The 26,975-nt window shown below is 57.4% G+C and overlaps 2 protein-coding genes across 2 annotated transcripts in view; one reads left to right on the top strand and one right to left on the bottom strand.

The window, feature by feature from the left end:
* The window catches only part of TMEM104 (transmembrane protein 104), a gene marked incomplete at both ends in the record, with an annotated part of 37,299 nt that extends 26,094 nt beyond the window's left edge, over nucleotides 1-11,205 (top strand). The window contains one exon of the mRNA XM_079544389.1: nucleotides 10,445-11,205. Coding sequence (XP_079400515.1) covers nucleotides 10,445-11,205 — 761 coding nt within the window. The remainder of the gene's footprint in view (nucleotides 1-10,444) is intronic.
* Nucleotides 11,206-16,427: 5,222 nt separating this feature from the next.
* GRIN2C (glutamate ionotropic receptor NMDA type subunit 2C) lies at nucleotides 16,428-25,021 on the bottom strand (the record flags this gene model as incomplete). Its single annotated transcript, XM_079544412.1, has 12 exons — nucleotides 16,428-17,750; nucleotides 18,010-18,242; nucleotides 18,756-18,943; nucleotides 19,369-19,529; nucleotides 19,713-19,942; nucleotides 20,019-20,144; nucleotides 20,599-20,752; nucleotides 21,365-21,566; nucleotides 21,908-22,119; nucleotides 22,656-22,770; nucleotides 23,199-23,788; nucleotides 24,614-25,021. The coding sequence occupies 12 exons, from the start codon at nucleotides 25,019-25,021 to the stop codon at nucleotides 16,428-16,430; spliced, it is 3,942 nt and encodes a 1,313-aa protein (XP_079400538.1).
* Nucleotides 25,022-26,975: the final 1,954 nt, after the last annotated feature.

The following is a 26,975-nucleotide window of genomic DNA, read 5'->3' as shown; positions in this document are numbered from 1 at the left end:
GTCCCTGTGACAACTGATGCCTGTCTGCTCTGCCACCGCCTTCCCTCCAGTAGGAGGACTGCTAAACCTTGGCATAAATGCAGAGCTGCCTCTTTTCTATTGCTTGATGGAGAGGGACAAAGGCAATGTTTGGAGAAGTGTAGGAGAAATTCATGCTTTAGCCTGATTGATTCCTGCGTCAGTATGCTGGAGAACAGCTGCCCCAGATAATGATATTTAATGACCCTGACAGCACCTCAGTGGCTACTTAGAGCAACGGATTCCGTATGTGTACAATGAGGGATGGATTTACTAGGAAAGACAATTTATCAAGCAGTCATGTGATGCAGGGAACAGAAAAGCTCTTGTTGCAGACTCTGGGATGAGTCCCATGCTGCTTAGATTTATCAGGCTGGCTTCTCCTGTGTCCTCACATCACCTGCTGCATCACCTCCTCCTCCAGAAGCTGGGCTGAGACTTTAGCATGGATTGGTCTTTAGTTGGCTCTTGGTGAGCTCAGGTCCTAAAGAAAGGCCTGAGCCTTTCCGGTGCTTTGTGGTCTCTTGAGCTCGTCCTGCCTGAATGCTGATGGGCCAGATGGAGATTCCAGTCCAGGCATAACCGTGCCTTCTCTTTGACTTCCTCTGGTGGTGTTCAGCCACGTGATGCTAAAGGCACTTCTTCAGCGAAGCACTGAGCGCTCGTGCTGGACGCTGGAGCTGCAGGCCAGCAGTTTGTTTTGCTGGGTAAAAGCTGCTCTATGGACGGTGCCTGCTGTGCACCCTTTTCCCCAGCCCGGCGAAAAGCCCTTGGATTTCACAGCAGCAGCGGCTGATGTAAGGCTGCAGTGCCTCAGGTGTACGGCGATGAAGATGACAGTGGCTGAGAGGATCGTTCTTGGCAGCAGGGAGGGCTTGCTGTGCGTGAAGGTCATTTCTGCTAGCGTTTGCAACGGTGTCAGCGCTGCCTTTGAAAGTCGCTTTCCTTCTCTCCCCTGATCTCAGTGATAATCAAATGTCACCAGCCTCTTTCCAGAGCCTCGTGCTCATCGCAGGCAGCACATCAGCCAACAGCCTGCAGCGGTCTCTCGCTACACCTCTTGGACAGGAAAAATTTCACTCTGAAAAAATTTGGTCTTGAACACTGGAGCCTGAGCTGGAAAGAAAAATAGGCCAGTTTGAGGAATGTGGAGATGCAGCAGGGGTCAGCCCTACATCTGGCAGTTTCTCATCCCGGGATAAGCACTAGCCAGGACAGGCACCTCTGAAGCCTCTACAAGGAGAAGGTTGAAGGAGGAGCTTGCAAGCCCAAGTGCTCTACCACTGGAGAGCCAAGCAGATGGGCTCCTGTTGTCTGGGCCTGTTGAACGCAGCTCATCTGGAAACAAGGCTGGCACCGCAAGGTTTTTCCTGTCAGGACTGATAGGAGCACAGAGGGTGGATCTGCTTCCCCAGCTGGACCGGGGCAGGCAGAGAGCTTCCAGAGGTGTGGAGCTGCTGGCGATCTTCAGAAGAGTAACAGCTCAAACACTGGCTCCAAAACCAGCTACGGCCTCATGTAAGGTGGTTAAGTTTAGTGTGGTACTTGGAGCTTGAACTGCTGACCTTAGTGGTTCTTAAAGGTCTTACTTTTCCTTGGACTTGGCTGATTGCTTATGCCAAGCTCTCGTCACGTTTCCAACAGTAAAAGCTTTTGTTGGCCCTTTCCTTCTGCCTGAGCTGCCTTCGGAGAGACCTCAGCAATTGGAGCACAGGTGTAGAAGGAACCAGCCTGCTCTGCATGAAGGGCTGGTCAGGAAAATCACTGCTTTAAATTCTGGTAATGATGCTTAAGGTGAAGCTTGGGTCTTAGCTGGGAACAAAACTTTGTTGGCCCACTCAGTTCTTGAGCAACATCACCAAAAGCCCGCAGAGGGCCAGGGCTGTGAGCAGGTGAGTGTGTCAGCAGTGTGAATTGTCTCCTTGCAGTGGGGAAGATTCCTTCCCCAAACTGTATCTTCCTCCTTTTCAGGTTCCTTCCGCCTTTCAACCTTGGGAAAGGGTGGAGTTGTTAGCCCCAGCCCTTTGTTGGCTGTGGAGCCTGTTCCCAGGTCTCTGGGTACAGCGGTCAAGGCTGACCCAACCAAGCTGCCGGGAAATTACAGCCGTTGTTATTTTCAACTTTACTGGTTAGAATTCAGGCTTTTTTCCTTCCTGAGGGTTTAAATCTGTGGTGGTGATGAACTGCTCCCTCCAGAGACTTGATATCCTGCTATTTTTTTCTCTGTCTTCCCATCGATCCTGGTCTAGTAGGCAGTGTTTGCTGTTTGCTGCAGGAGTTCACCCCTCAGTGAATGGAGCTGGAAGTAGCGAGCTCCGGGGGTCCCAAAGCAGCGGGGCACAGCCCTACGTCTTTGTTACTGGGCAGTGACTGCCTAGCAGCATCAAAGGAAGGCACATGGATTAAGAAAGATACCGCAAGGGGACATGGCTTGGTGGAGCTCAGCAGCAAACACTGGGCTATCGTGCATGAAGCAGCTAACCTGATTAATTGCAGCCTGTTACAGAGTGAGATGCCCAGCTCTCTAGGTGGGGACAGTTGGCTGTAAAGACATTGGTGGTGTGATTATTGCTGCTGTTGTTGAATGGTCTGTGGCAAATGTTCCCAGACTGTTCCCATGTAGGACATTTGCTCTATGTACTGCTCTTGGTGCTGTACTGTAGATATTAAAAAGTATTGTATTTTAATAAAGAGACAGTTTATAGGGGATTAAACTGGGTTTGGTTGCTGCGGGCTCAGTGCTCTCTCCCTGCAGTACAGTTGGACCTGGTCACATTTGTTCTAGGACCTGCAGCCCTCAAGACAGATCACTCTCATCACTGTCCAAGCAAAGATCTCAGCTTTGTCCAGGAATTAAATTTCCTCCCCAGGCTCTTTTTTCTGGCTGGTAAGGTGGAGGGAAAAAGTACAAGAGTAGCCATGAGGCACGCAGTAAGTGTTTTTTTCCCTCCCCTCCAGGGTATTTGATAGAAGTCTCCCGGGGAGGAAATTAGGAAAGAGCTCTCCAAGGCATTCTGGTGAGGCTGCCTTCCCTGTCTGATCACTTCTTGGATGCCTCTTCTTTCTCCACCAGAATCCCGTGCTTTAGAGGACTGCTCAGCACTTCTCTGCAGAGCACTGGTCTCAGACCATTACTCTGTGAGCAGCTCTCAGCTGTACTGTCACTGCCATCCTTGGCAGACTTAACCAGCCGTGCACAGGTTGATTCAGTACAGAAACCTGGAGTCCCCCTGCTACGTGCCTTCAGCTGCAGCACTGGGGACTGAAGATTATTGCAGCGGCTGGTGCAGGACCGGGGTGGCAGTTACCTGAAGTCTTGCTTGCAGCCTCCTGCAGGGAGATTATCCTGCCAGTGTCTGCAGCCTTCAGGATGGCCTCTGCATCCAAAATGGAGCTTTCTGTGCAGATGAGTGGGGGGCCCATTATATCTCTGCCCCTTTCGCAGAATGAAGCATACAGGAGTGTCAAGGAAGAGGGAATTGAGCTGTAAATCAGGACACTGTTGCACGTTCAGCTGGCTTAGGGGTTGTGATATGAAGTAACTTTGAAGAAACTTGTTCTCATATCCTTTTTGGAACAGAGAACGCTGCTGCCAGAGCCCAAGGTAAATAATTTACTAAGAAGTGAATATATTTATGAAGAGTTAGTTAAAAGGCAGTGCTCCTGTCATGCTTGCTCTTGGTCTTGTCAGTTGAGGAGCTCATTTCAGTGGTGTTTATGGGGGGCAGTGGGGTGAAGCAGTGCTGGTGTAAGTGAAAGAGCCTTGCTAGCTTCAGATGGAGATGGAGAGTGACGTGCGGTGCTGGATGGGACCACTGCCATCCCACACGGGGAGCTGATCGTGTTCCTGAAAAGAGCACTTTATCCAGGCAGCAGGAGATGAACTGATGGGTCTGAGCTGAAGAAGAGGAGCTGGAAACGTAAGGACTCATCCATCCCCAGTGCTGCAGAAACATCTGGGTGATGGTGCCCATGCAGATTCTTTGTGTATGTGAATGGCACACGAGGCCCCCAGCCTCAACAGCTCCGAGGTGGTGCAGCAGGTCCAGGTAAGGGCTTGGAGAATATGGCCTGTGAGGAGAGACTGAAGGAACTGGGGCTGTTTAGTCTGGGGAGAAGGAGGCTGAGGGGAGACCTTGTTGCTCTCTTCCAGTACCTGAAAGGTGCTCACAGCAGAGCAGGTTGGTCTCTTCTCACTGGTGACGGTGCGAGGGGAAGCGGTGTGGGCTGTCTGGATTTCATGGGACGTGAACCTTTTGCTCCCTGTGCCTTTCAAAGAAAACGTGCAAATCCTCAAGTGAGATCTGTGGTGACACTGAGCTGTGTGCTGCTCTTTTCTCTTAGAAAAGTGAATTCTCACATGGAGAGAGAGAAGTGACTGTCAAAGCTGATAGTAAGGCCAAGTCAACAGCAGAACTCAGAACACATCCTTGATACAGGCTTTATGGTGCTGCTCTCAGGGTGACCAGAGGAGAGAGGACAATAAACTATGGGGTATTTTTCCATCAGAAGCAAGCAAAACTCCTTGGCTGCTTTTCCCTTCCCATATGTTGAGATAAAACATCCGTGATAAACACCAGAGTACAGAGCAGTTTTTCTCCCTGTGAGCTGCTGGTGTCTGGAGTTGGCTGCTGGGCGCTGGGAGCGCAGGGCTCTGCTCACAGCGCTGTTGTCATGGCAGGGGAGGCTGCTCGTAAATCTTGCTTAGAGCATTGCAAGTACTGCCCCAGGCAGCAACGAGAAGGGAGAGGTGATGTCTTTACGGCGAGGAGGCCTTGCTTGAACACTTTTGACAGCCCAAAAGTCCTGGCAGTGCTTTTTTTCTTCATTTGTTAATAGAATGAGTTCTGCCCAGCCCAAAGCCGGGGCAGCAGAAAGCTCCTGAGATGGTTGCAGCAGGAGTTACCACAGCCTGGTGGTGTGGGTGAGATGGCAGGGCAACAGAGTGCCTGAGACTCGTGCTTCAATTTCTGAGCACCTTCTTCGTACCTTCTGGTAAGCTGCATCACATTTCTGTGACCTTAGTGTGCTCACATATGGCTGTGGCTCCCCTGCTGTAGGAGCAGCATTCCCTGCCATGTGGGCTGTGCCTTAGGCTTTGCAGCAGGGAGGTGAGGTTGTCCCTGCTGTCCATTAGAGGAACGAACTGCACTGTCCCACAACTTCGGCTCGTACCTTTCTTGTGGGAAGTAATTTCCCTCTTCTTTCTGACATTTCTCTCTAGAGAATCGCTGTCTTCAGTGAACAGATCCATGTTGTTTCCCCACAGTCTCTGCACTCATAAATCCTTCATCTTCTTGGAGGCTGTTTGAGTCTCAGTCATTGCCAAGTCTGATCCTCAACTACTCCAGCTCCCACAAGTGAGTGAGCAGATCTGGTTCTCGTATTCCCTCTTTACCACTGTTTCACACAGATATCTCCTCTGAAGGTTGGAGAACTTCATCAGTTGGACAGAGATGTACATACTGTACCAATGTGTGCAGAGAGCTGGAGGTCATAAACAAGTGAATGGATACAGCTTCCACAGGAGAAATCAGATAACTGACTTCTGAACTTAGGAATCAGTATCTTAATTTCAAGATGCTTAGTTTTGCTTGCACGATGAACTTCATCCGTGCTTTAATACTACAACTGCAGGGCATCTGTGAAGGTGGACCAAAAGACAATATCCTGGGAAGGCATCGTGCCAAGAGGCCAGCACGAGCATTCGCTAGGGATGCAGGAGGCGCAGCTGTCCTGGCGTGATGCTGTGCTGCTCGGTGTGCAGGGGGCAGATGCTCTTGCTGATGTGCCTCCTCTCCTGAATTCTAATGTTAAATTAAACGAGGTCTCACTGGTCTCTTCCTTCAGCTTGGTGAAAGTTCAAGACCCAGGCTAAGACGGAGAGCAAACTTCTTACTTCCCTTTGGGCTCTTGGTGAGAGAATGAGCCTTGCAAGCTCAGGAAAATGTTCTCTTGGAATCCACTGTGCCACCAAACGCTTGAAAAGGGAAGCGAGTGGCGTGCATTGTGAAAGGCGATTCGTTCTCATTATCTCCTGGCATATCGATTCTCCGCTTCGACAGGAGAGCTCTGTCACCCCGTCAGGCGGCGGTGACGGATGGCTGTGCCTGCTCAAACCTGCGGGGAGGGGAGCAGCGAGGTGCAGGCAGCACACACAGCATCTCCAGCCCTGCAGGGCGGCAGGTGATGGTGTTGCTGGGCTGCCGTGTGGAAAGAGAGTAGGAAGGGTGCTGGAGAGGGTGAGACGTGCTGTGGTGAATGGGTGTGCAGGATTCCCTTAGCACGGCTAGCTGTCACGTAACCTTTGTTCTGCTAGGCTTTTTTCTTCCATGTCTCTTCTGGTCATGCATGGTTTATGGCTGTTTGTCCCCATGCTTCCTAGATGCACTGAGCACATCCCTGTACCTGGCGCCTTGAAGGTTGAAGGTCGCCGTTGAGCCTGGGAGGTGACATCTGCCTTTGGTCTGTCTTCCTGGGATCACAGAGGTGTCCAATGTCCTGTATGGCTCAGCCTGGATCTTCTCCTTTAGTTTTTGCATGCTGATAGACAGAGGTAGGTCCCCAGGTGAAGCATCTCAAAAGCATGGTGTTTTGGCAGGGGTGGAGGAGAGTTAAGCTAGAGGCCCATTCTGAGCAGTGTTTCTTCCAGGAACCTGCCACAGTGGATGAGAGAGAATGTTTCATCCTTGGACTTTCTACTACAACAGCCTTTCTGCAGAGAGATGAAGCTCGTGTACGAGACACCATACATCATTTGCAAAGGTGTTTGCTCTGACTCTGCAAAACAATCCTTAAACTCAGAATGGCTCGATTATCATCACTGCTTTTCTGTGCAGCTTTTTCTGTCAAAGCTCACAAAAACTCTGTATTTCTAATATCCCCAGGCTCCCATATTTCCCCTAAGTGCTGCTATCTGGATGTGTTCTCATCCATATTCATCCTCCTTCCACCTGCACGAACCACAGCATAGCTGTCCTATCTCTGAATCAACTCCTGAGGAAAGCAGGGGCTGTCTGCCAGGTCTGCTCTGAGAGGAAGAGGCGGTGTTTCCTCCTTGGAGAGCAGGGCGAGGGGTCTGTAGGTGAGGCAGTGGGGCAGTGGTGATGGCACACGGCACCATTTTGCCTCTTTGCAGACCCTTCTTTTTTCCCCCATGTTCCCATTTACATCCTTTGGTTAAAAAGGTGCTCAAACCTCAGGGGGTGGTCGGAGAGACGAGAAGTGTCCTCTGTGCCTTGTGGGCTGCTGAGCCTGTCTGCACTGTGTGCTGGGAGTGTCTCACAGCTTGAAAACCAGGGCAGACAAAACCCTCAGTTGCTTGTTAAGGACTTGTAAAAAAATAGCTACGATAATAATGGTATAAAACAAGGCTTTCGTGCCACCTGCTAACAATCCATCGTCACCTTCTTGGCTTTGCTGTGCTCGTGATGTCTGAAGGGCTTCTGTCCCTGGAGCGTGTTGCCTGAGAGATTTGTCCTACATGCACAGGGTAGATTGATGCTTCAATGGCTCCATGTCTCACTTAGCAAGGGCTCTTTCTGGTGAAGCACCGCTGTTGGACAGTGCATGTGGCACCTGCAGGTGACCCAGAACAGCATGGTGTGAGCGCCTTCAGCCTTCTGTCCCAGGTAGAGGAGGATGTGAGCAGGAGCTGTGTGTGCCTGCGGTTGCTGCCTCTTGTCTGCTCAAAGCTGTCTGTCAATCAGAGCCTGTCATCTTCTTTTCATCTTGATTTATCACCCAGCATAACTAGGTTTCAGAGTTTCATTTTGGGCTTGCCTCCTTTCAGGGACAGGCAGATAAATCTGGCATGCAAATGGTTTAACTCTCTGGTTCCAGCAGTAAGGAGAGAGACTCACCTGCTGCAGGGAATGAGGAAATGCTGCTGTCAGGGCTGGAATTGGGCAGCAGCAGCAGCTTCCAGGTACCCAGCACCACCTCTCTCAGGGGGAACGCACCAGCAGAGCACAGCCTGCCTTGGAAACAGTGCTGGTGAAGATCATAGTAATGGACCGCCACTCTTCATAACTTCAATTTCTGACAGGTTTAATTTCTGAAAAGTATTTGGGGGAAAAAAAGGAAGACAACAAAGGCGGTATTAATTCTGGCTTCTTGAGCCTGTACTCATACCCATCGTTTCAGGAATCCACTGGAAACCTGGTCTGTCACAGCTCCCTACCACAAAGACACACACTGGGGCAGAGGAGGAAGTGGAGGTCTCTGAAAAGAGGCTCTGAGAGCAGGGTGTGAGCCTGCAGCTTCCTGAACTGGAGCTGTTAGCACTGGTGTGGAAAGGGAGGTTTGGGCCAATGGTGAGAGTGAGCTGGGAGATGGAAGAGGCCGGCCGTCACTGCAGTGCAGGCAGGTGGTCGCGGCGTGGGGAGGAGGCGCAGGGCTTCGGCAGCGCGGCCGCGTGAGATGCAGGAGCAGCGTGGGGTGCCTTCGGAGCCCCCCTGCAGGAGGGAAAGGAACACTCTCAGCATGTTCCAGTTCTGCCCTGCCTGCTTTGCCTTGATCTCCACGGCACCTTCTCTCTCCTGTAGCCTGTGTGAGCCAGGGGAGCACAGCTGGATCTCCGTGGGGCTGCCTGGCTCTGTGCGATGTGGCTGGCAAACATCTTTGCTCGGGAGGGCACAGTAACCGTGGCTGTTCTCACAGGGTGCTGCTCTTGCTGGTTTGAGTGGAGGCAGTGGGAGTTGCACGCATCCAGATCAGTGAATCGCTCTTTTCCATAGCCCTGTGTAGCTGGACTTGGGAAAGTGAAGAGTGCCCAGCACTCCCAAGGAGGTCTGCCTCTCAGTGCCACGAAGGAATAGATTTGCTGTCATCTCCCCACGCAGCGTTTTCAGAGATGTGTTAGACTCGTCCTCTCTCTGGGAAGCAGTTGGAAGTGAGAGGTTTCCTGAGGCAGAGGCAGTAAAAGATGAAATACAGAGTGAGGCTGGGTGAGTGCTGAGCGTGAAGCTGCTGTTTGAAGGATGAGGAAGGAATGCTGTGAGAGGAGAAACTGAGTTTTGGAGAGCACTGAGTGTGCAGGGAGAGCAGTGTGCAGTCGTGGTTATGCTGGTGTTGTTCTGGAACTGCTGCTTCTGTTCCATCCGTGCCCAGCCTTCCTGCCCCCAGCTGCCCACTCAGGCACAGAGCAGGTGGGTGTCCTCACCTCCCTGTGTACCCTGCCTGCCCCTCCTGCTGCTCCTAGGGCTTGGCCATGGAGCTGTCTGCTCTTCTGTTTAATTTCTCTGTATCTTTATTTATGACATTCAAAGTCATGCATAATACGAGTGTCAGCGTTTCTGGGGTTTTTTTCATTACCTGATAATTCATGGCTGTGCTTTCATGCCTCAGACCAGTGCAGGAGACAGCTCTGTGTGCCACAACAACCCATCCATTGCCAACATCAGGCTGTAAATTTTACTGTTTTGTACTCTGCCAGGCAGGATTTTTTTCCCCTGCTCCTTGTTAACTCCAGCTGATGATCATCCTTCCCAGGTCGACATGATTTTTGTGATGCCAGAATTAGTTTTCTGCTGTTTTTATGTGCCATGCTAGGAATAATGGTCTAGCAATAACCACTTCTGGCTCAAATTTCCAGCAGAGTAAATAAGGGTATTAGCCCAATCTCCTCCATTCATTTTGTCCGTGGCACGTCACTGTGATAAGCTTTGTGAGATGTTGTTAGGCTATTCCCTGACATAAGCGGAGGGTAGACAAGCAGACTTTGTGCCTAGAAGTGATGAATTTTAATAGCAGTTTTTCGGTGCTGTCTTAGTCCCTTCCAGACTGGCTCCTCCACCCTGGGATTAACTACAGACAGCCTGGAAGTGGCTGGCAGTTCTCGCTCTGTCGTGCTTGGCAGATCACAGGCACAGGAAGGCTCTGCAGTAGCTGCTGCTCCCTTCTACCTGCTTGGAAATACTAGTTGTGAATGCATAGGAACGGCACTGGGACTGGCTCTGCAGCTGGGCTTCAGCTTTTCTTCTTCCAGAGGTCAAAGCTCAGACATCTCTAACGCACTTCTGAAAGGTGACGTTTAGCCGAGGTGTGTGGCAGAAGCCTCCACGGACTGAGACCCGTGGGGAAGATGGGATGGTCTCCGCCCTGGCTCCTTCAGGAGCATTATACAAACATTATACAAACACAGTGACAGCGTTTGTGAGTTCGTAACCTCGCTGCAGAGGTGGGGGGTGAGCACCGGGGGAGGGGGGCGCCTGCTGAAGGCAGCCCGGCGCTTCATGTCCTGAGCAGCGCTGGCAGCAAGTCCTGGTTAGCTGCTGTGCGACTTGCCTTTGGTGCAGCATGTTCTCCAGAGATAAGGAGGTGCTCCTGTGGAGCAGGAGAGCTGACGCCGGGACTGCCTGCCTACGGGAGGGGGGCTGTGGGGAGCGCGGGCCTGGGCTTGACCTGAAGCGTTCTCTCTCTGCAGCTTTCATCCTCATGATAATTCTGGCCCTCATCCGCATCGGCAGAGGCCAAGCAGAAGGTCACCCGTCCGTGGCCCAGCTGTCGGGCATCCGCAACCTCTTTGGGGTGTGCGTCTACTCCTTCATGTGCCAGCACTCCCTGCCGTCCCTCATCACGCCCATCTCGAAGAAGAGGCACGTCAACAAGCTTGTGCTGCTCGATTACATCCTGATCCTGGCTTTCTACAGCCTCCTGTCCTTCACTGCCATTTACTGCTTTCGCAACGACACCCTCATGGACATGTACACGCTCAACTTCACCAACTGTGAGATCATCAATGTCGCCTTCATTCGCTACTTCTTGGGCCTCTTCCCCGTCTTCACCATCAGCACCAACTTCCCCATCATCGCGGTGACCCTGCGCAACAACTGGAAGACCCTCTTCCACAGAGAAGGGGGGACCTACCCCTGGCTGGTGGACAGGATCGTCTTCCCCGCCATCACGCTGGTCCCCCCGGTGCTGGTGGCTTTCTGCACCCACGATCTGGAGTCCTTGGTGGGGATCACGGGAGCCTACGCTGGGAACGGGATCCAGTACCTCATCCCGGCCTTCCTGGCGTACTGCAGTCGGAAGGACACCCAGCTGGTCTTCGGCAGCGGGGCGCTGAACAAACACCTCTCCCCTTTCCGGCACACCTTCTGGATAGTGTTCGTACTCATATGGGGCTTTTCTTGCTTTGTGTTTGTGACTGCAAACATCGTCCTGAGCGAGTCTAAATTCTGAGGTGGGGGTAAGGGCCGTGCTCCCTCTGGGGCTCCGCCGACTTCCACCTCACCGGGACTTTGAGGGGAAAGAGGCGGTGTGAAGGGGAGCCTCCGGGCCGTCGGTGGTGCAGGTTGGACCTGGACACAGACTTTCTTCGCTCCACACTGAGTGCGGGCAGATCGGGCTCAGCCTCGTCATCCCGGTGCTCAGACCCAGTGTCCAAGCAGCCTGCACGCCAAACCAGTGTCCAGCCATTTCTGCCTTCAGCTCTGTTTGAGCACCACTCTGTTCTTACGCTGACTCTCTCCTGATGCTGCAGGTTTCAGTGCGAGGAGAGCAGGCGGCCTTGGCTGCTCACTACAGTAATCAGCTCCATGTTCTTCCTCCCCTGGGCAGGGCTCGCCGCGTGCAGTCCTGCGGGAGTTTGGGGGCAAGGAGTCTCTTCTGTCTGCTGAGACCCCTGCCAGTCAACCTCCTGTGCCAATTTAGGGAGGAAGGGAGAGTTTGGTGTGGGAATAGTCCTGGCTCTGAAGGCCTTGTGCTCTGTTACACTCGTGTTTTTATTTTTTTCCAGAGATATTAACCTGTTTGTGCTCTGGGGAAGGATTGCCCGCTTATCAGAGCTGGATTTCTCCAGGCCAAGAGTTCATTGTCACACTTCTTACCCTGTTCTCCTTTGCTCTGGCAGCCCCAACCCCACGGAGGAGTGCAGGGGTTTTGCTCTTCCTTCTGGGAAGGAAAATGCAGCCTTGCTTCCCTTGCCTCCCGCATGCTGCTCAGTGAATCCAGCTGGCAGAGCCCTTTTCCATTTCGTACAGTGCAGGCCAGACCCCAGCTGCAGTGCTCAGGGTTTGTGTGGGCCAGGAAGGTGCTCATTACCCAGTCCTGACACGTGTTAGGCCTGCAAGAGCTCTGGCTGTGCAGGCTGATGCGTTTCCAGCCTCCTGTGCCGGGTAATTAGCCTTGAAACACGGTGGGTGTTAACTCAAGGGACGGGGCTGGTGCCAACAGGGAGAGGCCGTGCCACGGCTCAGCTGTGCTGAGCTGAGCTCCCAGCATTACGGACAGAGCAGCGGAACCCGTCCCGTGTCTCCCTGCTCTTTGCTGGGAGGTGGCATTCTGCTGGTCCTGCTCGGCTTACCTGAGCTGCCGACCTCCTGGGCGTTTTGTGTGGGCCTTTTAACAAGAGCAAGAACTTCAAAGTTCTCACCAGAAATATTTAAAACCCTTTCTCCCCCTGCCCTCATTAGACAGGTTCAAAGCCAGGTGTGTGTCACTCCTCATACATCCTCTTGCCCTCTGCACTTGCTGCAGTATTAAGTGTTACTGATAGTTAAAGCGAGCTTTGAACTGCGGCACTTTTTAATCAAGCTCCGTTTTCAAGTAGGACTTTCTGGTTTCCATATGACCTGAAGTGCTCCTCCTGGGGGACTGTGCACGTACCTGGAGCTGAATGAAAACACTCCATGGCTTCTAAAGCAAAGCCCCCCACCTCTCCAGGCTGAGCACTGTGCCTGTGTCCTTGCCAGGCTGCAGGGGGAGGATGTGAGGGGCCTGTTTCCTTCAGCTTATCCTGAGCAGGCACTGGCAGCCCTTGCTAGTGAATTTAAACATCCCCTAGCGTTCCAGGGAAGCTGATGTGGCATCTTTGGTGCCAGATGAGCAAGATGCTCTGCAGGTGGCTGGTGTCTCATTTAGGAAGAGTGGCAGTAGCTGTGCAGCTCGGAGGTAAATTCGGTGGGCAGTTGAGCTGGGGGGGGTTGTGTGAGGCGTGGGGCAGACAGCTGCTCCCTCCCCTGTCTGCATGGCAGGGGGATGGCAGGTGCTGTGCTGGGGCATGCTGGGCCGTCCTGTCCTCTTGCAGCAGCTGTGAGCCAGGCAGAGCCAAAGGAGGAATTTGATGCTAATGAAAGCAGCCTTCAGAAGGCTGGAAGAGCTGCAGGGGCTGCTCTTCTATCGAGTGCACAGGTGTGGCTTCATGAGGAGGCCGCTGTATTTCCTACTGCACTGCCTGCCCTTGTGCAAGGCACTCAGCTCAGCCTCGTCCCTCCAAGGGCCGATTTGAATTTCTTGTCTCCACACTGCGTTGCCCACCAGAGAACCTTACTGACCGACGTTACTCTGCCCCACACATCCTCCCTTCCCCGCTCAGGGCCGCCCTCCAACTGGCCTGGGCTGAGGCTGCCCAGCCCCTCCGCACGCTGCATCCTCGCTGCGCTCCCCTCCTGCCCCCTGGGGCCGCCACTGCTTGTGCCAAAGCACAGCTGCTCCTGGGCCCCGCTGGGATCCCCACCTCTTCCAAGGACCGGCCGTCTCCTTTGCTGGGCTAGCTCTGAAGCTGTGCCTTCTCTTGCTGGCTGTGGTGAGCAGCCCTCCCTGGGCACGCTGTGGCTGCTGGGCCTGGCGGTGGGCCGTGCCGTGGCTCCCAGACAATCAGAAGAGCTGTGGTCCCCGAGGAGCACGGGAGCTTTTAGAAATAAATCAGCCCGAATTCCTGAACGCCTGCTGTCTGGAGCAGCAAAACAAACCTGTCCCGAGAACTGGAGTGATTGAGGGAAGGGAACTCCGATGGTGAGAGCGTTTTTCACACAGAACGTGACAGCAATGCCTTAAAAGTGATGGGAGGGAATGGGAAGGGGTGCTGAGCAGAGCGGGGTGCTGCGGGCTGTCGGCCCCAACTCAGCCGGCGGATCCATCGTCGTCGGGCTGCCATGCAGACATTTCACAGGTTCTCTGTGTTGCTCGGCCCGAAAGCAGTCCGTTTTCAATAAAAAGGGATTCAAACAACAACCTGCACGCCTCTGTTCTGCCTGCCCTGCGCTCCCCGTCGCACAGCGCATCCTGCAGGGAGCTCAGGGGACGGGGCAGAGGCCCTCAGTGCTGCTGCTCCATCACTGCTGCTGCCAGCTCCATTAACACAGCTGCACTTTCCCCTTCTCAATTATACCTCCTCACACTTAGAACCAAACAAATTGAATTGCTCCGCTGCCTCAGGCTGCAAAAGCCGTTTCTGCCAACAAATTTATTGTTGCCGTAAAGCGCAGCTTGATTTATGTTAAAATATTAAAACAGATCTTTATGATGGAAATAAACACTTTGCTGCGATTCTCTCCGAGGACCTCACAGGCAGTGTGGGATGTGGGGCTCTGGGCAGTAAATCTGGAGGCCAAAGTGGCAGCGAGGACGGGTTCAGTCTTTGGCGACGCTTTGCAAAGGGACGACTGGAGGAGGGGAGAGGAAAACCTGCATCCCGCGAGGCAGGGCGAGCTCTGCCGCCCCACAGCCGCTATTCCCACCAGAACCCACCTGGGATGAAAGGTGCGATGGGGGCAGCGATGGGGACGGCCGTGGGGCAGCGGCGCATCCCCTGGGGGGCACATGGAGCACAGCCTGGGCAGCAGAGCCGGCTGAGTCACAGAATGACTGATTGCAGCACTGCCAAGAAATCAGTGCTCAGAAGCCGCCGAGCGCTGAACCACCCAACGCGGGCACAGCCCTGAGCCCCAGCACCACGGCTGCTTCTGCCAGCGCCCCACATCAGCGCTGCAGCCACAGGGAATGGAGTTAAAACGAGCCGTCCCACATCCCGGTCACTGTACAAATCAGCAGCGCAGCTCTGGGGCCGTGCTCAGCCCATGGGCGCCCATCCCCAGTGCCACCTCCTGCAGGCACCCCGTGCCACCCACTGCCACCTCATCCCTCCCTGCCCTCCACCTCCCGCAGTGAAGTCCTTCAATAAAACATGAGGGAAATGCATTTGGCCTCTGCTGAGTCACCAGAGATATAACTAATTAATTGAAAACGTGGGCTGGGGAGGTTTCTCTTTTGTCCTTACTGCCCCCACACCCAGCCTGGCCCTGGGCACTGCTGAGCCTGGGCAGAGTTACCACACCACGCGTGCCATGGTGTCTTTGGGCCACAAAGCCACAACGTGGGGAAAACTTCCCAGGACACCGACGGTGACAGCCTGTCCCCATGGGCACCCATCGGCCAGAGCTGCCCCTTGCAGCCAGCCCAGCTCGCGCCCCACCCCTCCATCCAGCACCATGGGTTCATTTATCCATCCCTTCCACTCTCCATCGCCACTGCTCTCCCTCTCCGGGAGGCCCTCGGAGGGGCTGCCAAAGCAATTAAGTGACAATTGCGATGATAAATAAGTCACGGGAATTAAAACGCTGGCACGTGATGGCAGCCAGGCTGGGGGCGGATGCAGAGACAGTGGCTGGACGTAACCCAGGCCAGATGGATGGATGGACAAACAGATGGATGGATGGACAGGCCGTGCCAGCATGTTTGTCCTCGGGCAGTGAGCGTCCAGCTCTCCCCAGGGCTTTGCTGCTCTCCCCATGGTGCCAACCCAGCCTTGAGCTGGGACAGGAAAGGGACTGCGAGCCCAGGAGGGCTGCGGGGCGATGGCACAGCATAACAGCAGCAGGACCAGCACAGCGAGGCGTTACAAAAAGGAAAACGCTCACCCATCTCCGAAGATACAGGCTCACAGAAAAACTGCACAGAAGAGGGATCTGCAGCAAGAGACCCTTCCCCAGTGGCAGTCAGCCCTTAAAGGAGGACTGAGAGGTGCGGCTCCACCCCTTCCCAGCACACAGGTGAATCGCCTCCACCTGTGCTCAGGGCTGAGCGGGTCTCTTCTTCCAGGTGCTCAATCAGTGCTTCAGGCTGTGACTCAGCAGTTCCCACACAGGAGACGAGCTGCAGCCAGCAGGTTGCACTGAGCTCCGTCCGTTTCCCCCACATCCTGCACTGCATTTGCTCTCCCATCTCGCTCTCGGCTCATCACACCGGGGCAGCCAGGCACAGGGACGTGAGCAGGGATGGGGCTCAGGGCCACGGGCATCGCTGCGGCTGAGGGGACAAAGCCAAGAGCAGCAAGGGGCTCAGCAGCAGCACTGGAAGAAGGGTCCCCCAGCCAGTTCAAAACGTCTCTTTAATGACCTGGATGGGACGCCTGGAGTCCCTCAATGAAACCAAGACAGAAACATGGTGACAATGAGTTCAGCGTCCCCACGTCCCCAGCCAGCCCTGCCTGCGGGGAGAGCCCAGTCCAGCCTCGAGGAGGCTCCTTTGGCCTCCAAAGTGAGCAGACCTGGTTTGGCGCATCCCACTGTCGGCGATGGAGGATGCTCCAGGAGGGAAGCAGGGCGAAGGGCTCGTGGCTTCTCTCCACCCAGGCCGGAGGCGAGCAGGGAGCGGCACATCTCTCGGAGCCGCCCGTGCCCCCATCAGACCTCGGACTCCAGGCTGGAGACCCGCCGCCAGGACCCGCCGGCACAGGGACTCGTCACCCCGCGGGCCGCCAACCACTCCGCGCCCACCGCGCGCGGCCAGCCCGGCTCCCCCCGCCGTCCCCAGTCTCTGTGGGCTCCGTCCCAGCGCCCCGGCCCCCGGCCGCCCCCCGGCACCTCGGGGTGCTCGCGGGACGAACGGCCCAGGCAGAGGGGCGGGTGGGCGAAGGAGTCCGCGCAGGCGTAGGGCGCGCACGCGGTGCCGCGGGGCTTCTGCCGGCACGCTTCTCGGTAGGACGGCAGCCGGGCCAGAGGGGAGCGCGGCGCCCGGCCCGGCCCGGCCAGCCGCCCGGCGGCCTCGGGGCAGCGCGGACCGCAGCCTTGGGCGGCCTCGGCTTCGGGGAAGAGGTCGGGGACGTCGCCGCGGGCAGCGGGTGGGCGCGCCCCGCACCGCCGCAGCCCCGCACCGCGACGCTTCTCTCCCCGCTCCCGCGACGCTCGCTCCGCGCTCGCCCGCCGGCTCGGCTGCTCCCGCTCTGCCGCGGCTCTGCAAGTCCTGGCGGCTTTGGGGAAGGAGCCGCGGGCGCAGGCGAGGGGAAGGGACGCGTTCCCCGCCTCCCTTCTCGCCTCCGACGCCGGGAGCGGCCGCGACGCCGTCCCCGCCCCGTCGCCGCAGAGCAGCGGGGCGGTGGGCGGCCGCTCCGCCCGCCTGTGCTCCCGGTAGATGTCCGGCGGCGGGAGCTCCCTGGGAGGCGTCGGGGCGGCAACGGGAGCGCCGATATGGTTCCCCATCAGCGCGTGCTCCTCGAAATCCCCGTCCGGCGCCGCCTTCGCCGGGAGGTGCGGGAAGGGCCCCGGGAGGGCTCTGTCCGCCGCACCGCCGCCCTGAAGCTTCACGGGGTGAAGGACGCGGGCGGTGCGCTCGCTCGGCCCTCTCCATCTCTCCTCCCGGGAGTCCACGGGGATGGGCAGAGGCAGCTCCCGGGGCGGCCCTTTGGGCGCGTAGACTCTGCGCAGCCTCTCGGGGTGCGGGGGGCCGCAGGAGGGACCCCGATGCGTGCCGGTGCTGTTCTGCACCACGAGCTGCGGCGTCCTGAGCGAGAAGGTGGTCTGGAGGTGCTCGCTGCGGCTGCTCCAGTCCTCGATGGTTCGCGTGGCGTGCTCCAGCGAGCCTCCCACGCTGGCCGTCGATACCATGTCCTTGGCCGCCTGCAGCATCTTCAGCACGTTGGCTTGGGCTGAGCTCGCCGTCACGTCGGGCGTGGGCGCCCGCCCGGGGCTGCCCAGGGTCTGCACCCCGCTGAAGCAGCTGTAAATGCCCTGCGGAGACAGCGGGGAGACCGCGCCGTCAGCAGAACCGCATACACAGAGCTGCATACGGCCTCACCGTGAGCCGACGCTGCAGGAGGGGTGGGAAGAGCCAGGAGTTGGCCTCGATCAATTGCAAGCTCAACTTGGACCCACAAAGCCCCATCCCCACCGTGGGGCAGTTCCTGTCCCCCGGCAACTCCCCGCCACACAAAGCCAGCAGCGGTGCCCAAGGCTGTCCCCTCCCGGCGCCCCGCGGCGCGGCACGGACCCTGCTGATGGCCAGGAGGAAGTCGAACTTGTGGGACTTGGGAACGCTGTGCCGCAGCTTCCAGTAGACGAGGTGCTCCCAGGCGAAGACCAGCAGGCTGAGCCCCATGGCCACCAGCAGCATGTAGAAGACTCCAGCCATGTTGTCAATATCCAGCTTGCTGCTCATCACTTCGTTCTTTTCGTTCTGACAGATCCCCGACAGCCACACCGTCTCCAACTTTTGGGTCTCACCTGGGACCAGGCACACACAGGGATGGGGTAAAAGCCTACCATGGGCATCACTCCCCCTAGCAAAGCCCCTGCCTGCCCTGACCCCACCATTTTGGTGGAAGAGGATAAAATCCACCCAGACCCCAAAGCTGCTATGATAGAGTTAGTGTGGATTGGGTTGGGTGGGACCTTAAAGATCACTGGCTCAGCCCTCACCACTGAGCATCCCTCGTATTGCTCATCCATCTCCAGGCCTTCTCCCACCTCATCCCTCCCAACCTATCTCCTATTCCCAGCTCCACCCCCTGGCCCTCAGATCTTGCACATGGCCTCCTCTGAAATTTTCTCAGATTGTGCATATGGGATTTTGCAGCCCTCAAGAAGAGCAGAGACCAGATTGGGAATAACCCCATCCTGTGGCTGGAGAGGTGTTGATGGGCTTGAACATCACCTTGAAGGAGCAGCATGACTTCCCCAAGGACCCCTTAAGGCTACCCTACGATGATCCATGGATCAGGGGCTCTGGGCACGCACCATCTCCCAGGAATTGCAGCAGGGCCAGGTCAATGGCCCGCTTCCAGCGTGAGTCCTTCTGCAGGGCGATGCCGTAGCCCGTGGTGGCAAACACCTTCCCGCTGCCAATGGTCACCAGCTTGCAGCCCTCGTCTTTGCCCGCCATGTAGTTGAGCACCGCCGCATCGTAGATGAAGGCATCCAGCTTCCTGCCCACCACCGAGAGGGCTGGGTGAGGGGGGGCTCCTCGGGCTGGGGGCAGATCCCTTTCTGGGGAGCTGTGCCCCTTTCAGTCGGCCGCATCCCAGGGCGATACCCTTTGGAGGATCTCAGCCTCATCTTGGAGAGTCACAACCCCATCCAGGGGAGAGGAACCCAATCTGGGGGGCATGCGTCCCACCCGGGGCAGCTGTAGGAAGCTCTAACCCGACTAGGAAAGCCCACCACCATACCACCCCAAAGTACCCTCCAGGTGAGCTGTGCTCGAACTGGGGAAGCTGCAGCTCACTTGAGGGGGCTGCACCCCAGCCGAGGAATCCATACCCCACCTGAGGAGCACTGGATCCCATCTCAAGGAGTCATATTGGGCCGTACTTCGTTTTGGGGCCCCACACCCTGTCCAAGAGAACAGTACCCCATCTTGAGGCTGGTGAGGGCATCCTCCACAGAGCGCTGGTTGTACTTCACCATGTGGGTGTGCATGTCGGGGTAGTTGCTGCGGATGTTCCTCTCGGTGCTGCCGTTGGGGACGGTGCCGAAGCGGAACGGGGGGTATTGCTCCTGCGGCCTCTGGAACTGCAGCGGGGAGCCCCGGGTGGCAGTGTCACGGGGAGGCCACATCCCTGCTGTGTCCCCAGCATCTCCCCCAGCCAACTCTCTGTCCTCCCATGCACGTGCAGCCATGCAGCCCCTCAAGGGCTCCCCACCTGGATAACCTTAATTTTGGACGGGGGGAGAAGAGCCCAATCTGCACCTCACCTTCCTGTCGCTCAGCCCTGACACGGTGTCGATGTACTGCTCCTGGATCATGAAGGCCGCCAGGTTGGCGGTGTAGCTGGCGAGGAAGATGACGGCGAAGAAGGCCCAGATGAGCACCATGATCTTGCTGGTGGTGCCCTTGGGGTTCTCGATGGGCACGGAATTGTTGAAGACCAGAGCCCACAGCAGCCACACCGACTTGCCGATGGTGAAGGTGGGACCGCCTGGCCCTGGGGGGGACGGGGCAGAAGGACAGGTGTCAGCAGAGGCTGTATCCCCTCCCAGCTCCCACCTCTCCCCACTCACTTTTGCCACTGGTGAGGTTCTGGTTGTAACCAACAGGGCTGAAATACTCGAACACAAAGACAGTGACGGCCACCACGGTCAGACACATCACAAACATCATCACCCACACGGCTGGGCTGTAGGGCTCTGCAAGGCGAGAGGGATCCGTCAGACCAGCCTGACACCCCGAATCCCTTCACGTTTCCCACGCGGTCGCAGGTCGCTCCTGGTGGCGGCCCTGGCCATGACAGCAAGACTCTTTTCTGTGCAAATCGCCCCCGGCAAGGATGGGGCTCATCAGCAGGGAGGTGCGGCGGTGGCACCGCGGGATGCGGCCCCGGCCCTGCTGAGCAGGACAGGCTGCCCTGTGCATCCCAGGGCCATGGAGCTGGTGAAGGTGACCCCACACCTCCACCCCTCATGCAAAATACGATGAGGTAAAAACAATAATAATGGGATTACTTAGGGAGGAGACAGCCCTGATGGCGGCGGCTCAGCCTCCTTCCCGGTGAATTGCAAACTGGATTTTTTTTACGTTATTAAAACCAAGCGCTATTTCCAACCTGCTCTTGCAGACTGGGCTGAGGCCACCCGCACTCACCCAGGAAGGCAGAGGGTGAGACAGTGCCGTTGCTCCTGGCCACCATCACACTGATTCCAGTCTCCACGAAGGGCACAGAGAAGTCCACGATCTCGGAGCGCTCCTCATTGATGGTGAGGGATCCGATGGCCATGTCTGCACGCTTGTAATACACCTGGGGAGGGCGGGTGGCCTCAGGACAGGCAGAGGAAGAGGAGGAGAGCCAAAGGCACCGGGTCACAGAACCATGGAATGGTTGGGTTGGGAGGGACCTCACAGCTCACAGCGCCACCCCTGCTGTGTGCTGCCCCCCAGCTCAGGTGGCCCTGGGCCAATCCACGGCCTTGGGCACATCCAGGGATGGGGCACCTTGCTGCCTTCCTAGTAAAGAATTTCCTCCTAACATCTAATCTAAATCTTCTGTTAGTTTAAAACATTTCCCCCTTGCCCTGTCACCGTCAGGCCACCTAAAAGCACAGAATGTCACTCTCCATCTTTTTTATAAGCTCCCTTTAAGCACGGAAAGCAGTGAGGTCTCCCTGCAACCTACTCTTCTCCAGGCCAGACGACCCCACCTCCCTCAGCCCTTCCTGTGGGGATCACAGAACCAGAGGTTGGAAATCCCACTGGTCACCAAATCCGCCCCCACTGCCCACATCCCTCAGTGCCGCATCCCTGCGGTTCTGAACGCCCCCGGGGGGCTTCCCTGCTCCCCACTGCGTCACCACTCTTTGGGAGCCGTTCCTCCTCATTCCCCACCCGAGGCAGGACAGCTGCCAGGCCCTACCTCACCAATCATGCCGTTCCACACCCCGCGCACGATCTTGCCGTGCTTGCCGTTGGTCACCAGGTAGAGGTCGTAGGAGAACTTCACCGTCTTGGCCAACTTCTTCAGGATGTCGATGCAGAAGCCTTTGCAGCACAGCTTGGTGTAGGGGTCTGCGAGGCCATCGCTGCTGAGACCGCGCCGAGAAAAATGGGTCAGGGTTCTGCAGAGGAGGCACAGCCCTGAGCTGCCCCTGTGCTCAACACTGTGCGCACGCCAGCAGTGTGTGCGAGGTGGGCTTTGTCCTCTGCGGAGAGCTGGAGGGATGGGAAGGGAAAGGGGAGTGGGAAAAAGGGGAGAAGGGGGAAAGGAAACTAAAGGGAAAAGGGAAAGCGAAGCAGAAGGACCCGCCGATGGGCTCCCAAAGCCCCTGTGGATGAGGGCTGAGCCTTTCCCAGCACCGCTCCAGCCAGCAGGCTGCACGGACCTCTCCTGCTCTGTCTGCAGCCCCATCTCAGCAGCTCCCAGCCGTGCCTGGGGCACACAGGGCGCAGTGCTGCTCACCTGGCCGAGGCGTTGGTCTGCTTGCGGCAGGGCACGGTGTTGCGCACGCAGACGCCGGTGCTGGGGTCGGTGTTCTCCACGATGACAAAGGGCCGCTCCTCCAGCGTGGCCACCGTCAGGTGCCGGTTGTCCACCACGGGCTGCAGGAAGGAGCCGTAGCGGGGCCACACCGGGTACTTCATGTGGATGATGCCGTGCTCCCACTTCCCCACCTGCCCCCAGGGAGGAGAGCGCACCGTCACCGCCGTACGGGGGACCCAGAGCGCCGTTGGGCTGCAATCAGAGCAGTGGGCGCTGCCCCGCTCCCACCCCCCACACACGCATGCAGGCTTTCCCCCAGTGATGACAGGCTGAGGTTTTCTCTCTTCCCGGGGCTGTGTGCACAGAGGTAGCCATTTTTCACTCGAAATGTTTTTAAACTGGAGAAAGCACCTCCAGATGGCTTATTTCAGGTCTGTGCCTGCGTGGCCAGAAGCATCAGGCACAGCCTGGAGTGGGGCTGGCAGAGGAGCAAGGGATGAAGCAGCTGTAGGGTGGGGAAGTGCGCACTGAGGTGTGCGGTGCTGCACAGGCAGGACTGAGGATGAGGGAGATGCAACTGTGGGGGGGAAATGCCACAGCCACAAAGCCAAGGTTGCTGCTGGCGTGCATGGGAGCCCCGCAGGGTCCCAAGTTGGCAGGGACAACACCAACGTGTTGGTGTCAGCCGTAGGGCTCGCGTGGCTCATGCTGCCCCCGGGGCTCCTACCATCTCCCAGAGCCGGTGTTGGTTGAGTGAGATCACCACCATGGTGGGCCTGACCAGGTAACCGCCCTCGTTGAAGGAGAAGTCCCTGTGCTCCCACGTCACGTTGAGGAGGTGCCTGGGGGGCACAGCATCCAGTGAGCGCAAGCCCTGCGTGTGCCCAGCTGCCCTACCTCCAGCCAGGGTCCCAGGTCCCCAGAGAGACGCAGGATGGGAAGAGGAGCCCCAGCTTAGCCCCTGTGCAGCAGGGAGCCGAGGCAGCCCTCCTTGCAACAAGGTGCTGAGGATGAACTGCTAGAGGTGAGGAGGGGCAGAAGCACAGATGCTGCCACAGCAGCACCGAGATGCAGCATTTGCAGCACGAAGAAGCCCTCAAAGAGTTGTAAATCCCCTCCTAGGCCCCCATGGACAAGGCAAGAGACTTTCCAAAATGCTTGAGAAGAAGCCAAGCCAAGAGGCTCCAGCTGCAAGCATCCTCTCCCTGCACCCCTCCTCCACTTCCCCATTCCCCAACGCAATGCACGCCAGCGGCTCCCCAGACCTCACCGGTAGAAGCTGGCGTTGGCAGCAGCAGCGGGCGCCCGACAGTCCCGTCCCACATCCGGGAGGAAGCCGTGGGCTCGGAAGAAGCTGGCTGCCCCCATGGCAATGATGGCCACCCCATCCCGCACCTTCTGCCGCAGACTCAGCTTCCAGCTCTCTGTCACCACGCTGATGAGGCCGACGGGGAAGGAGGTGGGCGGCAGCTCCATGTTGCCCACCGTGAGGCTGGGCACGATCCAGATGTAGCCCGGCCCCACCAGCCCGGCTTGTCCAGCCATCTCAAAGAGGAACTCAGCCTCGTCCCGTGAGCAGTAGACCAGGAGCACCTGGGCATCAAGCTGCCGCAGGAGCCGCTGCGTCCTGGAGCTGCTCTGCTCCTGGCTCATCTCAAAGGTGAGCACATCCTGCAGCTCCCAGCCGAAGTAGCTGGCATCAGTGAAGGAGCGAATGAGCTCCAGGAAGATGTTGTAGCCCGGGTAGAGGCTGGTGATGACGGCAAAGGAGCTCCAGTCGTATTCCTCCAGCACCTTGAAGATCACCTGGATCTGCTGCTCGATGGAGACGCCCAGCTGCAGGAAGGCTGAGCTGGGCTCCTGTGGGGGAAGGAGGGCTCAGGGGCTGGTTGTCCCCATGGCACGGGGCTCCCTGCATCCCTGCAGCTGACTGGGAAACCACCAACACACTACGAGCTGCTGCGGTCTGTGGTCTGGAGACACCCAACCCTATGGGTTCAGCCCCATAGCTTCCGCAGAGCCGTGGGCATCCCATGGCACAGGGTTGAGGTCTCTCACCTCGTTGACCAAAACCCACGCAGCAGTGCTGACGGAGGACCTGTCGCTTCCCGCATGCTGCTGGGAGCAGCTCCTGCACCGCTACCTGCTGCCGGCTCCATCGCCTGCCCCACCTCCCCGGCCATCTGGCCTCTCATTAGCAAATCTTAATTGATTTGATTCTGTCTTAAATGATGCAGCGAATGGCATTTTCAGAAGGTCGTAAGCAGGCAGCAGGGCCTCACCATGCAGACTGCCTCCACCTTCAGGTTTTTTTTTTCCGATGCTCCCAGAGGGGTCTGGGCAGTGGGGGCTGCCCCTGTGCCACCCTATGGATACAGCAGCTGCAGGACAGCCAAGGCCACCTCACCTGCTGCCACCCAGCCATGGGGAGCTCAAGGAGCTTGGCGTTAGGATTAAGAGCCCACTGCCCCAAGCATCTGGGGGAGCCTTCCAGATGTTTGCCTCTGCTCTCTTTGAGCAGGAGGAGGTGGTGCCATCCATACAGCCAGCACCGGGATCCCTGGGAGCCAATATGGGAGGAGAGACCAAATCCTGCCTGGACACCCAAGGAAAGCCCCACTGCCCCGGCCAATAACCACCAGATGCCAATCCCATACCCCAAATAACCGGCAGCCAAAGCCTCACCTTGGGGCTGAGGACCACCGCAGAGCCCCCGCTGATGCTGATGATGGGGACCTGGGTCTGAGAGGAGATGAAGTCAAGGATCTGGGCCACCGCTTCCGTGCCAACGTTGTCCTCGAAGACAATGCCGTGGATCTTGTGGCTGGCCAGCACGTCGCAGATGTGGGTGAGGAGGGTGCTGGGGTTGGTGTTGTTGACAACAACGGTGATGGGGTGGATCTCCAGGGGCATGTCCAGGAAGCTCTGGGGACTCAGGCGGGAGCGGATGTGCAGCGGGTAGGACGTGCCCCCAAACACCACGGCCACGTTGACCACTGGCTCTGCAGGGCCGGGCAGCAGCACATCGGTGAAGGCAGCTGAGCAGCCCAGCACCAACGACAGCAGCAGAGTGTGCGCCGGCGCTCTGCCCATGTCCACCGCCGTGTCCCTGCGAGGATGGACACAGCCCTTCACACCCATCCATTTGGGGACGCTGCCCCATGCGCCACCCCAGCACTGGGTGACCCCAGCGAAAGGGGGACTCTCCTCCCTTGGAGGCTGGATGTGGGGTGGGGATGACCATAGGCCTGTGCCCTCCAGCTCAGCCCCTTTGGGAGTACAGGGTGCTGTCTCCCAGTGCCACATTCCTTACCCTCATCCCCAAGAGCCACAAACCTTCCCCAACCTGTTCCTCCTTCCCTCCACAACCCCATCACCATTCAGCTGCCACTTTGCCCTCCTTCCCATCTGAGCCACATTAGGATGCTCCTCATTGCCTCTGGGCAGGGACAGGGACAGCAGCAGGAGGTGCTGGGAGGAGCTGGATGCTCCCTCATGGCTCTCTCCACGCTGACAGTCACCTGAAATATTTACAGGCTGAAACCTCGTGTTCCCCTGAGCACCCTCTGCAGCGCAGTGTGGATCCCTCACAGAGCCAGTGGGGCCAGGATTTGATGGGGCAGAAGAGCCCCTCAGCTCCTGCTGCTGCCTGGAAGGAAAACCCCCCAAAACCCCATAAGCTGCTCACCAGCTTTAGCTGCATGGTACCCAGCTCAACTACCCAGCAGTTCCTAAAGAATGGAGGAAAATGAAGGTTTCCTTTAGCTGCCTGGCATGACTGGAATTGCAGGGCTGGTGGGCCGTTTGCAGCCTGGAACACCAACCCCAGCCTTGAAGCCCCAGGGCCATCAGCCACATGCCAGCCATGGTGGCACTGCATGCAGCAAGATGCCACCTGCCAGCCGGCGCTTGGAAATGTCACCCACAATTAAAAGCTGCTGTTGCTTAACGCATCCTTGGCATAGAGAGAGAAAGTTTGGGGTCTGTGCTGGGGCTGCCCCAGGGACCCCTCTGTCCTGTGACATGGCACAAGGCCACTTAGTGAAAAGCACTGCCAGCATTTCGGGCTGAAAATATGTGAAATAACCCGAATTAGTGCCTCTCCACGCACCTGGTGTCACAGCCAGGGTTGAGCTGTCAAACGGCCTCACAACCCCTTCCCACATCCGTGCCCCCTGCAGCAGCCACAATGGCGAGGTGAGGCACAGCCCCCGGTGACTCACACTGATGGTGTCCCACACCACGGCACAGCCCGGCCCGCACCGCCGCTCCTCGCCGCAATCCCCGGGTATTTTTAGTCCCACGATAAATAATTCATTGGGAATCCGGCACCAGCTACCCGAGCAGGGAGGAAGGGGAGCAACGCACCACCCAAAACAAACAGAGCCGCTCTCCCGGCAGTTCTGTCCGTCTGACGGCTCCTCAAGGACACTGAAATACACCCCAGGCCTTCACTGCAGCTGAGATTTGCTCCATCAGCCGCGTGCCACGCGCATCGCCCACAGCGCCGGCACGGGACGGCCAAACCCCATCCCAGCGTGGTTCTGCACTGAGCTCCGGAGAACCCCAGCAGCCATCAGTCCACACGCAGAGCAGCACAGCCCTCTCCAAAAGCCAAGCGCCGCTTCCAAAGGGGCTGCTCGTGTCAGGCTGCAACTGCCATCCAAAATCCCCAACCTATATCGCAACGGGGGGCGGATTTGGGCAAATGGGATCGACGTCGAGCAGCATTGCCTGGCTCTGTCCCCACAGCACGGTGACAGCTGCAGAGCGAGGAGGTGGGCACGGCACAGAGCTGCTCAGCCACCGCTCAGACCAACGGAACAAACCCAGCAGTGCCGCTGAGATGGTGCAGAGGAGGGGGTGCGAGGTTGGGTCTGGGGGGGACAGCGGGGTTGGCTCGGGAATTACCTGTGGGATTGGGGTTGTAGCATCGTTTCTGGTGCCAGAGCAGCCGGTGCAGCCCTGAGGATGCCAAAATGGCCGGGATTGGGATGCAGAGCACAAGGAGCCGCCTGGGCACGGCTGGCAAAGCGCAGCATCAGCC

Source organism: Tetrao urogallus (genome assembly GCF_951394365.1).
Source record: "Tetrao urogallus genome assembly, chromosome: 18".
NCBI lineage: Eukaryota > Metazoa > Chordata > Aves > Galliformes > Phasianidae > Tetrao > Tetrao urogallus.
This window is presented reverse-complemented; position numbering and strand designations above follow the sequence as displayed.